General features: G+C 40.0%; 1 protein-coding gene across 1 annotated transcript in view; it reads left to right on the top strand.

The window, feature by feature from the left end:
- Positions 1–6,892: 6,892 nt before the first annotated feature.
- Positions 6,893–15,430, top strand: part of PDE8B (phosphodiesterase 8B) — a 40,803-nt gene continuing 32,265 nt past the window's right edge. Inside the window, exon 1 of the mRNA XM_053447973.1 lies at positions 6,893–7,180. Within this exon, the coding sequence (XP_053303948.1) occupies positions 6,893–7,180 (288 nt within the window). The remainder of the gene's footprint in view (positions 7,181–15,430) is intronic.

The following is a 15,430-nucleotide window of genomic DNA, read 5'->3' on the forward strand; positions in this document are numbered from 1 at the left end:
ATTGAAACACAGGCCTTTCCAATAAAAATCAGCCATTTCCAGCTACAATAGTCAGTTACAACATTAACGTCTGCACTGTGTTTCTGATCCATTTCATGTTACTTTAATGGACAAAATTTGTTTTTTCTTTTCTAAACCAAGGAAATATCTAAGTGGCTACAGTATATGTATATATATATATATATATATATATATATATATATATATATATATATATATATATATATATACACACATATAAAATCTTGATGTAAAATATATTTCTGCAGAAGTGACACCATTTTCTACCTCTTGTTTACCTGCCTTTGTGGCTCCAAGGCTCCAGTGACACTCATCATCATTCAGGCAAGTGGTCATGGACATCGTAGTCCAAAAGGAGTCAGGTTCTCAGTTTTTATTTATGACGGAATCCTCCATCACCGGGGTCCCTGGAGAGGCCTGACTGCCAGCCTCCTCCCTATTCACTATGGGCCCTGGGTTTGTAAAGACTTCTGTGGCTACCCCTAGCAGTATATCATCCCATCACTGGCTGAAGGAATTATCTCTGGCAGACAGCCAGGATCTGCAACCAGGGAGTAACCACCCTTGTTTTAGTTTAATATCAGACCCCTCCACCCCATGTTAACCCCCCCCCTTCCCCCAGTGCCACTACTACAGACATTTACCCCGGCCATCCCTGGAACTGATTTGGGCCAGTAGTAGATAGGCGAGATTGGGACCCTATTGTATTGTGAATCCCGTTACTGCCCCTGTTGTCTCTGGGAGGCAGATTAAGGGGACGGTTTGTATCCCAATATCTTGTTTTATGTTAATGTGTGTTTTGCTGGATATATCCAGCGCTGTGTGTGAGAAATAAATCAGTCTTTGTTTTGGTTTATACCCTACACTGAGTCTCGGCTAGTGACTGGGGAACCGGGGAAAGAGTGTGTGTCCCAGGCTAAGGGAGCGGAAGTAATCGGTCGGACTAGCCAGATCCGTGACGCTATTTATTTAGTGACAAGGCTTTATTTAGCATTTACAATGTATAAATGTCCAATCCCTGCCAGTAAGAAGGGTCATGTTTTTCTGTTTTTCCTGCATGCTGACAAGCTAATTTAGCTACATGCAGGCCCTTAATTTGTTCATTTACACTTGTAAGTATGGACACTGGCAACTATACTATGTTGCAAATTCTGTACAAAGATCTCTGCCAACAGGTCGGGATCACAGAGTCCGAAAATAAGATGCTGAGCTGTTACTGACAATTTCTCTTTGATTTAAAAGTCGCGTGCAAGACTTCCATTAAACATGTATGTTATCAATGTGCATATAAAGTGCAGATGACAGCCGATTGGCCTGTTTTATCTTAAAATGTTTCCTTTGCAAATGCAAGAAGGGATTTATCAGAATCTCCTGTGCATTTGCTACCTCTCCCTTCCCCACCAGCTCCTGCTTACCAAAATGAGCACGTGAAGGATGGCGGTACCACTATCTTGTTGTAAGGATGATGATCTTCATTAGCATGAATGAGAGAATAATTAGGAATGAGAATAAAACTTTTGTAATCAAGAATGAGACATTTCTAGAGGAAGACTGTTTTGGTCTGCAGGCAGAATTGGACTTGAAATAATTGGCGTCCTTGGGCCATTTACTTAAATACCTGCTTCTACTCTGAGTGGGGAAAATATTCGTATTTCTTGAACAATGGTCCAAAAAGCACAGCCAAAATTACACCGGCTTGGTTTAACAACAATCAGCGTCTCATTTTGTGTCAAATGACAAGTGTTCTTGGCCAAAATTATGAACTAGGGAAAATTTTACATGATTAAATAATTATTTCTGAGAAGGGATGGGCAGTACTGGGAATTGTGGTTCTAATGCTGCATTTAGTTACAAAAGTGTTGAATTAAGCAGAATTGATAGAACAAAACCTTTCTAAGGAATAGTCTAGTGTCCCTTACAGCCCCAGCACTGCATTATTTAACCTATATGGAAATTTGCTTGTGCTTTTCTGTGCACATACACAGCGCAAGCGCAGCGGCAAACAGGAAATGTGAGAAGACATCTCCTGCAAGCCTTGTAGCTGAGTGAGGGGGAAAGAAATAATTACAAGAGGGGATTATTATTATTTATTGTTTTATATAGGGAATCCCTCAATGCATTTGCAGAGGAAGAAGCAATTGTGTATTTCCATGTTGAGATGCCCTTGGCCTGATCCAGGGCAGCACCCCCATCTTCACTACAGAGTGTTGGGATATGACTAGGGTGACCACATTTTATTTCTGCCATTCAGGGGCACACTATGAAGATTACACACACACAGTTGTGTATATATATATATATATGTATATATATATAGATATAGATATGCGTTAGACGTGCATTTTTAACTACATAACATGTACTTATCGCTTTGTAAAGAGTAAAGACCGTGATTGAAATATGATTTTGAAATAACAGCTGAACTGGCAGTTGTTTTTCATTCTTTAATATTAGCCCCTGGTGCCGAAATATACTAATATTAGCCCCTGCTCCCAATATATATAAATATTAGACCCTGCTGCCGATATATATTAGTATTAGCCCCTGCTGACAATATATATTAATATTAGCCCCTGCTGCCAATATATATAAATATTAGACCTTGCGGCCACTAGATAGTAATATTAGCCCCTGCTGATAATATATATTAATATTAGCCCCTGCTGCCAATATATAAATATTAGAACCTGCTGCCAATACATTTTGTATTGAAAAAATTGGCCCCTACCCGAGCAATTCCTTGGGCCCCGCTCCACTCTCCCTAGCATGCAATCACTCCCTCCGCTACCACACCAAAAAATATATTTGCCACACTGACTCAGACATACAAATCCTGTATTTGCAGGTATACAATAATAATGCAGGGAAACATAGCATTGCAGGTATAGATCAACTGAAAATCACATGTAAACTTAGCACTAAGGGTATAGATTAAAAAAACAACACATGAAAGAGCACTCCAGGTATTGATCAACCGAATCAGACATACAAACCCTATATTTGCAGGTATACATAAATAATGTATGGAAACAAAGCATAGCAGATATGGATCAACAGAACAACACACAAACCCATGTATAGATCAATTGGAAATCACATAAAAACTCAGCATTAAAGGTATAGTTAAAACCCCCTAAATTACAAGCATAGATCACAGATTGCACACCCCAAAGACAGCCCTGGAGTCCACACTCCCCACATACAACTTGACCAGCACACAGATAACACACATAGGACTTGCCATCTTGTCAAACAGCCCAGCACAAGTCAGCTTTGTCCCATAAACATCTTGCCTGTGCCATCTTGGTCTCCAAAGCTCAAACACCCTTCTTGTGCCATATTTCCCTTTCCACAAATCAATTATACATGATACACACAAATACTTTTACAGTCACTCACCAAAATAATTCACACAATGATGTATCCTCTCACTCATTCACACAATGCATCCACACAATAATTATTTCATTCTCTCACTCATTCTCATTCTTTATTTAAATATTCTTACTACTCCCTTTCTCTCTCTCTACCCCTTCCCCTTCTCACTATCTAAAAGGACAGTGTTTCAAAACCATGTGGTCACCCTACTCTGTATCTTAATTTTTTTATTGCAATCTATGGAGGCTGTGCTGGCCCAGATTTCCTTTGTCCCCTGTAACTAGCCCATACTGGACACAGCTGTCAGCTGTCACCCTGGACCGCCCTAGGTCTAGTTGGCCTATGCCAGGATACGTTGCGAGGGAGAAGATGATAAATTAAAGGGGACGCTCAGCAATCATATACATTAAAGTTCATTTGTAGGCTGAGGGTCCATTTAATAGCTATACAGTCATCAAATTTCTATTATGTTAAAATTTTGCACCACAGTAAAAATATTTTGCACCTTGAAAATACCTTGGAAATACTGGCACACATATATAAACAACGCATATGATCCCACAGCAAAAGTGAGGGTGCTCGCATTTGCAAGCGCAAGGAGAGAAATCTGCAGATGGTGTTAGGAGCTACAAAAGGGAGGGAGAGAGTGAGTGGCTAAGGGTGCAAGTGTGTATGAGTGTGTAAGATCTATGTATTAGTGTGTGTGTTAACATGGTGGCAAAGATTTGTTTGGGGGCTATGATGGCACAGGCAGGCTATTTGGCTAAAAAGATTGCACTGGTAAGCTGTTTGGGGGCACAGTCAAGTTATTTGTGGGCAAAGATGGCACAGACCAGCTGCTTGGGGGCAAATAATGCACTGACAAGCTGCTTGAGGACAAAGATTACACAGGCAAGCTGTTTAGGGGCAAAGATTGCCCAGACTAGTGTTTGGGGCAAAGGCCACACAGACAAGGTGTTTTGGGGGCAAATGTGGCACTCACAACTGTTTAGGGAGTAAAATGGCACTGTGAAATATGTTGCTTGTGAAGTCAGGGGAGGGAAATTTTCACACCAGGACCCTGTGGTTTCTAGTTATGTCCTGTATTAAATTGTATGAATTAGTGAAAAGTATTGATGAATATTGTATGAATATGAGATGAATTAGGATGTTGCAAGGCTATTGAGGGGTCCAGAGCAGCTCGAACACTTTACAAATATATACATACAGCCACTCTAACACCATAAACACACATACATATACACATACCCACTAACACTTTATACATACATACATATACACACTCTTGCAACATACTGTACACATACAATTTTAGAGACATACACACTAATAACCACTCTAACTCCATATGCTTACATATACATACACATACCACTTTAACATCAGTTATGCATACATGCACACACACACCATACACCAACACCATATACTTACATACATGCAAACATACGCCTTCACACTCTAACACCATACTCTTAAAAGTATAAGCACACAGTATCTAAAACCATACACTTACATATATACACACAGCTACTCTCTCTGATAAACTATGCAGCTCACACTCACCCCTTCCCTCAGCCTCCATCTATAAGGAGAGCTACAAGTTTATTTGCAATGTTTATTACGACGAGTGCATGCAAAATACAGTCAAATGTATGAAGATATAAGAATTCAGCAGATCTGTAGTAAGAGGAACTGTCTAACCCATTGCTGGCTGTAATATATTACATGTACAGCAAATGGATCTATGCATTGACCCTATTGGCCCTACTGGAACTGATACATTCATGTGTAGAAAGGGAATGTGTGATTGTTATTTTACTGTGTAATCATATAGTTTATGGTGGGACTGCAGTAGCAGTACATACATGATACCACTGATGGTTATCCCATTATTGTCATACAACTTGCATACGACTTAATCTTAAACATTTCCTCTGTATTGCTTTAGCAGCTGTTTTTTCCTTAAATATGACATCATTACGATATTCTGCCTAAAAAATTTAGATGAAACTTAGGCTTTTTTTTACAGCAGCCACCGTTCAGCACAAGTTCCAACCCCACCGAGGAATACCTGGGCATGGGAGCCCATGGGAGAGTAGGTGGTCATCAGGTTGGTCTGCTGCAGACCCCATGGTACCCATCAGCAACCATCAACCCCTGGCAGCAGGAGGTAATAAGGGTGCAAGTGCAAAGATAAGAGATGAGATGTGAGTGAATGAGACAACGCCTTGTTGCTTCCTAGCAGGAGGAGGGGAAGCGGCAGCAGCAGCAGCAGCAGTATCTTTGACAGGGCAGGGAGGGCTCAGAAGAGACCAGGGCTGTGTGAGCGTTCTGCACGCACCGGATTATAGCGCTTAGCGGCCGGGTGGAACGCAGCCGCCGGGGTTTAGATGATACCAGGAGATCCAGAGCTCAGCATCTGCAGCAAATCCAGCATCTGGGTGATTTAGACACGGTCACGATCCACGAGCAAAGACGTGAGCTGGATCTGAAGGAGTGGGACTAGCTGCCATCGATTAGGCACAAGGCAATGGATGAGCGCTCAGATGTGTAAATGAATGGCGTGTTCTATGGAATGGTGCAGTGACACGAGCTGCTGCCTATGGATGGGGCTGCATGTCATTTAACCATAGAGGTGCAAGTCTTTTTTTTCCCGTATGAACTCAGAGAGGACATGATGTCAGAGCTTTGCACCGGCTCTGGGGCTGAGAACATGAGTGTGTAGCAGATGGGAAGATTTATTGGGTCACTGTGCTGCATCAGGAGGTGACACTCATTCAGGAGGAGTCCTCATTCAGGTCCTCATTGCCTTTATCAGACACTCAGGGAATCCTATTAGATATTTTATGGGGTCTTAATGACTCCACTCACTGTGATTGTGCAACTGGTGGTACGAAGGAGACTTGGAATAGCACTGTGTGGATGGAGGCAATTGGTTTGAAGGCCATAGTAGAGCTTATTGTGGTGCTGATGGTTACTTATTGATGTTGTGTGTGTTGTGTTACATGCATCATTTCTATTGAGGTCTTGTTGTTTGGCACATAAACTAATCACTTGGCTGACAAATGTAACACTGTAGCAAGGTTAGTATATAAAGGAAGCTATTGCAGGTCCTGAAATATATTTGTCTATACATTGATGCAGAATATACATTAATCTCTGTTATTTGTTTAATGGATCTGCTTTACGAGCTGACACAAGAGGTCTGATTGTTAGGTGTCATGTTACTATGTGTCCTTTGTACAACCTGGAATATTATATTTTTTTGATTTTTTGGTTTAGGATCAGCCACCACTGAATAAGTCTGGGCCTAATATAGACTGGAGATCAGAGAGGCTATTATAGCTATGTCTTGTGGACTGCTACTTGCTAAGCCAATGCTTTAGTTAGGAAGAAGATATTCCTACAGGTAGTTCTTTTCCGGTAATTTCCAGGCCAGAGCATCCCCAGAGGGTGCCAAAGTGTCACCCTCCTGGCACCTGTCATAGGGATGGGCTGCGCTCCGAGCATCCACGTGTCTCAGAGTGGGGTGATTTACTGCCGGGACTCGGATGAGTCCAATTCCCCACACCAGACTACCACCATATCTCAGGGCACTGCTGCCACCTTGCATGGTCTCTTCATCAAGACAGACGCAGCCGACTCCATTCCTTCTGTGCTCACCTACCAGAGTCGTTACCCGGCTGCTCCTCGCACAGGTTCCCGCAAGGAACGCAGGGACCCAGGACAACAGAGCTGCATAGAGGCTGAGACACAGACCAGCCACACCAGTGTGAAGGTAAGGCTGTAACATCAGGAATCAGTAAAACTGGTGTAGTCACCTTGGAAACCATTGTTATTATTAATTGCATGGTCAGAATTAATATACGGCCTCCGTTATTTCACTTTTCAAGTAGGCAGAACTATAGTATTGAAATACTGCAAAACTAATATTATCTTTTATTTACGTAGTTCCAACAATTTATGCAGCGCTCCTTACAGTACGTGCATTCAAAGGGTACATTAGATGGTCCTGCTCACAAGCTTACAATTCATATTTATTCATTCTTATTATATAACATAACAATTTGACTTACAGAACAACAGGTGATGAGGGCCTTGCTCAAATGAGCTTACAATCTACTTTAAATACTTTAAATACTTCATTGAAGTATGGGCCAGCCAATGCCACCTCTATATTGAGAATGCACGGGTCTTGTTTTCGATAGTGGGCATATATACAGGTGCTGTTGTATGTTAACACTACATTTTGTCCATTTAGAATGGAAACATTCTCTGGTTAGTTTTGTGAAAAATTGAACCTTATTTTGGTTTGATGTATTTCTTTTAAAGGCAACATTAGGGGTGGGCTGGTAAAACATTCATTACTCTCTTCAGTATGTTAAGCAATTTAACCTTAAAAGATCTGTCATCTTATTTTTTCCACTGATGGAGAAACAACTTATCAATGCCAGCTTTTAGGTTCCATGATAATTAAGTGTCTCTAGCTATAAATAGTTTACTGTCCCTGATACCCCACTATAGAAGAATGCATTTTAAACTACACTGGGTATTTTAATATGCATTCTTCCAAGAGTACAGCACAAAAAGTGCATTATGGCTGGGGTGTCCCTATACATTTGTTTTTTTGGGGGGAAGGGTTTGGACATTCAGATGTACTATGATGATACAAAATTAAAATGATCACTCTAATGCTACATTTAGTTGCAAAGGTTTTTAAAGCAGCACTGTATTCATTGCTGGCTTTAAACCTACCTGGGCCTCTAGGTAAATGACTTTTGCCCTCCCCCCCCATCAGGAAAACTGGTCAAATGCCTGTTGGGCCAGTGACTGATGGCACTTCCTAAGTACCTTCCTTGCTGCACATGTGGCATATCACATCTTTTAGTATGGAGCCATCAACTGAATCTACATGGCCGTGTAGCGTGCAGATGCGTGTCCAGCAGGCACATGTCTAGGGTTCCTAGTGGATAATATGGGACTGAGAATGGGCTACACAATACTTAGGACCGTAATTACTAATTGGTTTGTGGTTTGTATGTATAGCTTACAGTATTAGGTTTTGCTTGAAGAGTATAGAGATTAGTTTAAACGGTCTGTCCCTATGATTGACTGGATATGTTTATGGATTTTTTCCAGTTTCCTTAAAAACTAAAAGCACTACTGATGGCAAGGGAGTGTTAAGGTGGGCCCATAGTGCCCAAGTGCTGCCTGTATAAAGACCAAAGGTTTCCCATCAGAGACCATTAATCCTGGGTCCTTCCCAGGAACATCTGTCACTTGCTCTGCAGCAGAGCTGTAGGTACCTCATCCTGCTTCAGCATCATACCCAGGGATGCCAGGTTCCAAAAACATATAGGACAAAAGCATAATAGGAGATGCGACATGCACTATATGCAAAACTTTTACCTACCTTTTCTACAATTACTTTTTATCTCTGTGCAGCTGGAAGGTGGGCAGTGAAATATGTCCCCCAGATTGGTGTCCTTTGTTCCCCTACCCTACTAACCTATAAATACACACATCTTTCCCTCTCTTTCCCTCTCCTAGGCCCCACTAACTGTAAGCCCACCCCTGACACCAATACCAAATGCTGACACACACTAACGCTAACACTAAACACTAACACGTACACATGCTAAGACCAAGTATTAACACACACTATTGCTAACACATAAACCACATATGCTGACACACTCATACTAACAGTATACAGTGACACGCACTCACTTACAGCATACACTCACACACATGCTTATACCATACACTACTACACATGTATACACACCATGCAGTTACACATACACACTCTCGTTGCCTCACCCCCACTTCTTACTTCATTCAGAGCCCCGGCTTCAGTGCAGCTGGCACTCTCCATGCAAGTTTCTGCACGCTTTAAGGTTATTAAGCAACTGAAGCATTGATTCTGTGAAGTTGCCCGGTAGAAGTAGGAATTAGCATGCAGCCCTAGAGACATGGGGCTGAAGTATACCCACCAAAACACTCTTCGCTTTGGTCCCTTAGCCCACCTATAGCGACCCCTCTGATCATTCTTCATAAGAGGAACTATTGGTTGTGGTAGAGGAAAGAGAAAGGTGATAGTGTTGAAGTTAAAGATAAGAATACGCAGAAACTGTAGCAGGTGAGGGGATAGAAGTGCCTACAGGATTTTGGGTAAATGGGGGAAGAGTGGGGAGGAAAAGCAATGCATTGCTCAACATACATATGTGATGCATTGTCACCCTGAGGGGGGTTTAAAAAGATGGTGCAGTTGCTACACTGTCTCGCTCAGTTATGCCGCTTGGCTTTCAGATGTAAAAGTTTGTAATATTTTGGCCCTGCGGGTTGTGTGATAAAGGTGAAAGAAACCCTGCCGTCTGACAACGTGTAGGCACAAGATCCTGGGATATGATAATGGCCACCGATCTGATGTAATCATCAGATTTGGATTACAGAGCTTAATGCCTAGCCAACACAGCTTCTGTAGTACCCCTACCTGTACTTCATAAGGGGCAGTGGACTAATACATGGGGACATGCAGTTTCAGATAGGTACTTTGGCTCAAGCCTAGGACAGTGGTATCACTTAAATGCACCACCATACAGGTACTATGACCCACAAAAACTGCTCTCATGGATATCAAACAATTGTTTATAAAATACAATATTAAGTATATGTGTGGCACAATTATTGGCACCCTTTTAGTCAATACTTTGAGTAACCTCCCTTAGCCAAGATAACAGCTCTGAGTCTTCTCCTATAATGCCTGATGAGATTGGAGAATACATGGCAAGGGATCTGAGACCATTCCTCCTTACAGAATCTCCACAGATCCTTCAAATTTTGAGGTTGGCGCAGGTGGACTCTCCTCTTTGGTTCACCTCACAGGTTTTCTATGGGAACTGGGATGACCATGGTAGGATATTGATTTCATGGTCAATAAAACATTTGGTTTCATTTAACTATAGAACCCCATCCCATTTTAAGTTCCAGTAGTGTCTGGCAAACTGAACATGGTTGAGTTTGTGTTTGGATGAGAGTAGAGGCCTTATTTTTGAAACCCTTCCAGACAACTTGTGGTGGTCTAGATGATGTTGAATTGTAGTTTTGGAGACTTTCTGACCCCAAGACGCAACTAACTTCTGCAATTCTCCAGCTGTGATCCTTGGAGATTTTTGGCTACTCGAATTGTCCTCTTCACAGTGCGTGGAGACAGTATAGACACACGTCCTCTTCCATGTTGATTCATAACATTTCTAGTTGACTGGAACTTCTTAATGATTGCCCTAATGGTGGAAATTGGATTTTTAAATGCTTTGTCTTTTTTCCTATAGCCACTTCTCATTTTGTGAAGAACAACAATATTTTGCCACACATTACAGCTATATTCCTTGGTCTTACCCATTTTGATGAATGGCTAAGGCACTTTGGCCTATGTGTTGCCTAATATCCATACCCCTGGGAAACAGGAAGTCATGGTTGAACAATTTCCTGTTGCTAGTCACCCAGATGCACTAAAATACTTAAAATAATGGGAACATACTTCAAATATATTTTTTTTCTCATATGAATTCATAGGGGTGCCAATAATTGTGCCACACATATATTTAACATTGTGTTGTTTGCAATTGTTTGATATCAATGAGAGCAGAGTATTTTTGCATATTCGTGTAAGAAAAAACAAAAGGTTAAACAATAAAAACTATTTTTCCCAGCCTTCTTTGCTCATACCAATGGTGCCAATATTTGTGGATGCAGAAATAAACATACTTAATACATTTACCAAAAAAAATGTTTTTTGTGTGTATGTTGATATAGATGGATGTGGAAATGATGGTTACTTTTTACGTTTGTAACACTATATCTTGTGATATATGGTTTGCCTTTAACTAGGACATTTATGAATAGCTCAATTTAAAAAAAAAAAAAAGGTTTCCCGAGGCAAAGTGTACGTTGTTTAAGGCTTTGTAAGGCTGTCACGTGTCAAAAGTAACTATACCAAAGTCATTTTAGAAAAGATGGTGGCACTCTTAAACCTTTATTTAAAAAAAAAAAAAATGTTTCTCAATAGCCAGTAGCAATCTAACCTTACCTGAACGGAATGGAAGTTTATTTCAAAAGAGGAGAAATGTTAGAATAAGAGATAATAACCTAAAACTAGAGGGTCGGAGGCTTAGAGGGAATTTAAGGGAATTTTACATTCTTGGTAGATAAGTCAAACATCTTCCCTGCAGAAATGATAGCAGCTAATAAAGCGAGAGAACTTACATTGGGAAGGCATATGGTTATCTTGAATCTAAGACGTCTCGTCAAGGACTGATTTCTATATTTCTATCTAAATCTGGAGCTATTGACAGGTGTTCTATAAATTTGGGTTTATTCGTGTTCATTCCACTATCGGACTTAGACTGCAAGCTCTGGATGTTGAAGAACATCTGCAGAGGATTGATTAGTCTTAATTTTCCACAGTAATTATTCTTTTATAAGTAAACAAAAAGAAGGTTTTTTTTCTGGTTGTTTATTTTCAACATGGAGCAGAACAAGCTCCACAAGTTTTTCCCCATGGGACAGTGATGTGACGAAAGAACATGTGTCTTTTGTTAACTTAATGCATCAGTTCTCATATTCTTTTCCAAGCTTGTTATTTATTATTTCCCCTCCGACCTTAAATCATTTCAACTGTTAAATATACATTTAGAAACATTTTCTAAGAAATAGTACAAAGGGTTATAGATTCAGAAGGAAGAGTTACCCAAATGAATGGTGCACGTGCCTTACAAAAAGTAGTGATATTTTAAATTTTAAACAAGCTTTTTGTTTATAATAAATATTTTAAGAAGTACTTTTAGGAATTTGCTAAAAATAAAGTGCTACGTGTCTGAACTACAGCAAAACAGAGCATTTTAACATTACTTCTCTTGCTCTTAATAGACAAATGAGATTCGGTGGTCTTATGGTTGACAATTTAGCCAGAGGCTGTTTCAGCCTGGCCATTTTTCCCTATTACAGTAAAAATAGGAATTACTAATTTACATTCTTTGAAACATCAACACATCAGGGGGAGAGTTGGCAAGAGTTAAGTTGGGGGAGGGTTGCAGTTCTGGAAAGGGGGCCCAAGTATGTTGCAGCCAACAGAACATATCGAAGACAACATCCCAATGGTTACAAACCAGTATCACCCAAAACAGAAGGGGAATGCATACAAACTCATAAAAGGAACACAAAAAGGATTCATTCATTGATTAAATTCCTTCTAGACCTCCTTTTTGGAATTGCACTTAACTATAAATTAAAAAAGTTTAAGGTAGTGGCTCATCAGAGTAGCCCAGACCAGCCACTTACTGGTCTTCTCTCGAACCTCAGAACTTGCTGAATGTGTAATAAGTGGCAGAGAGTAAAATAGAGTCAGCACTCCCTCAATAGTTAACTTCCACACCGTGCTGCATGTCATATCCCATCACTCAGCCGTAAGGATGGCATCTCAGAGGGTGCGGCTGGCGGCGCTGCCTGGGTTATGCCAAAGGTAGATGCGCCACTGATTGTCTGTGCAGAATGTGGAAGGGCCCGGGGCATTACATAGAGCAGAGCATTGGAGGACTGCTCTTCATCACAAAACTATAGTCAACAGCTGCTAAGGGGTGGCCAAGCATTAGCCACCATTATTCTATAATAGATCCAAAAGGCTTTTAATTTTGTTTACAGAATAGTTTACAGGCATAGTAATTTTAGTGCTTGGCAATATACCTATATTGGCCTATGCCGACACATTTTGGTCAAAAAGAACCACCTCCTGTAATAACCTTTAATAAGGTTATAAGGTTATATAAAAAATACTCATTTATGCCTTTAGGAGGGTATAAGTGCAAAAGCTGTGCGGAGGGTACTAGTAAATTAGTAAAAATACATATGGGATTATACACTTAATGCGGTTATATCGCAGATTAGTATTGTGTTTTTGTCACACTGTAACGAATGTGAGATTAATTGTATTGTAACATAGTTCATAACATGTTACCTGACACCCTACTTCTGTAGGTGTGAAAATTGTATTGTTGCATGAGGGACTCTCTGAGGACATCATCTTCCAACACAATACACGATCATTTCTTGTGGTTAGAAGACACAATGTTTTAATGTACCTTCCAACATTCCAGGTTGGTAAAGGGGGCACCACTTCACCACTCTCCTTACCAAATTGCCCCACCGTACTTCCTGAAACGAGATAAAGAAGAGTGCAGACAGAAAAAGCATGCTGGTAGGACAGAGCTCCCAAATCAGGACTTCCCTGCATGAAGTGGGACAGTTGTGAGCTAAGTTTTTATTTCAGAAAAAGAGTGACCTCCATTTAGTAAAAGCAATAAGAATTTGAAATGCCCCTCAAAATGAATATAATGCAGTCGATTAGGATGTCCCAATCTGGGAAAATCAGATTGTTCCCATCTTTCAAAGAAACATCATAACTGGCTTTAAAACAGAGTTTTAACATTCATTGTTACATTTAGCATCCATAGGATTGCAACTGAGCATGTGCATAAATGCACCCTGCACCCTATACAAACGCACCCTGCTTCAGTACAGGCGCATGGGGCAGAAGTTCAATAAGATAAAGTCAAAAAAGACTCCAATATATTTACATGAAAATAGGTCATGAATGTATCATTAAGTTGTCAATTCTCACCAGACTGCCTTCACATCATGTGATAATATTTTGTAATAATGATACTAATAATATAATTTTATATATATTATATAAGTATAACCTTTTATATAAGTTGACCTTTACTATTCAAGCAAGATGCCAGTATTGCCACATCAGTACTTGGGAATTCAGTGAAAACAGAAATAACTTTTAGTCTGATCTTAAATCCGCACTATATGGCTTAAAATAAATTGATTAACTGAAGTAAAGGACACTCTTCTGTCTTAGTAGTACTTAATGAGATCGGTGAGCAATACTAATTATCTACCAAACGCTCACAGGAAACAATGAAAATAACATGATAAAATGGAAAAATCAATGGAAAAATAATTGCTATTGTGTGTAATTGCAGAATAATGGAATCCTGCTAAAGACACAGCATTATGCACTTCAAAAAGGGTATCTCAAAGCCAGTTCTGCCAATGGATCGTTCCACTGATGCAGTTAATAATTAACATATTCGAGACCTGGACTTTAATTTTAGGGTAACAAGACAGACAGACATATTTACAGAGGCTTATGCTGTACGACCCAGTTGTTCCTGTCTTGGTGGTGATTTGGGATGTGGTTAAGCCTTTACTGGGCTGCCTTTTTGGTGTCCCTCATCAGGGGATGAAAGAGAAAGTATGCCTATTTTAATGGTCTTGAGTGTACTATTTGATAGATTAACTCCAAACCTAAAAATTTATTTTACCTCGAAAAGACTTTTCGTCTTGCATTAGAAGCAGAAAATCTTAGCACATCGTTGATATTGGAGAATGGTGGACAGCTATTCTAAAGTACAATGCTATGATATTGTGTTGGTTCGTCTTCTAGACACACTTTTAATAGCCACTGTTTATGTATCTTTTGAAGCACTATTTCCACACCATATTTACTCATAAACGTGACACGTTAAGCCACCTATAGCTGTATACCAGGTGAACAAACATGTTTTTGTACATTAAGTGGAACATACGAACAATTATGATAACTATTGTGGGCTCCTGTGGTCATCATCAGCCCGGTTAAGAGAACACATGTCCTTTACCTCATTAGCAAAAATGGATACAGTAAGGCTGGCAAAATAAATGAGTAAAAAAGATCACTTCTATCACTTCTTATCATGCCCTTTCAAGTCTTTTAGAGTTTAAGTTTGCAAATACTTCTTCAGCTGTCCTTAAGATGCCAGAGGTTGTGCAATTCCTGGGGAAATAAAGAAATGTGTCAAACGTGTCAACCCATACAAGATAATAATTTACCACAATTTCTATCCATTTATATATGCTGAATCTGCCCAGTTGGTCCATTTAAGTGTTATTAAAGCTAAACATTATTGAGATGATGAAA

The sequence above is a fragment of the Spea bombifrons genome, chromosome 1, assembly GCF_027358695.1.
Source record: "Spea bombifrons isolate aSpeBom1 chromosome 1, aSpeBom1.2.pri, whole genome shotgun sequence".
Lineage (NCBI taxonomy): Eukaryota > Metazoa > Chordata > Amphibia > Anura > Pelobatidae > Spea > Spea bombifrons.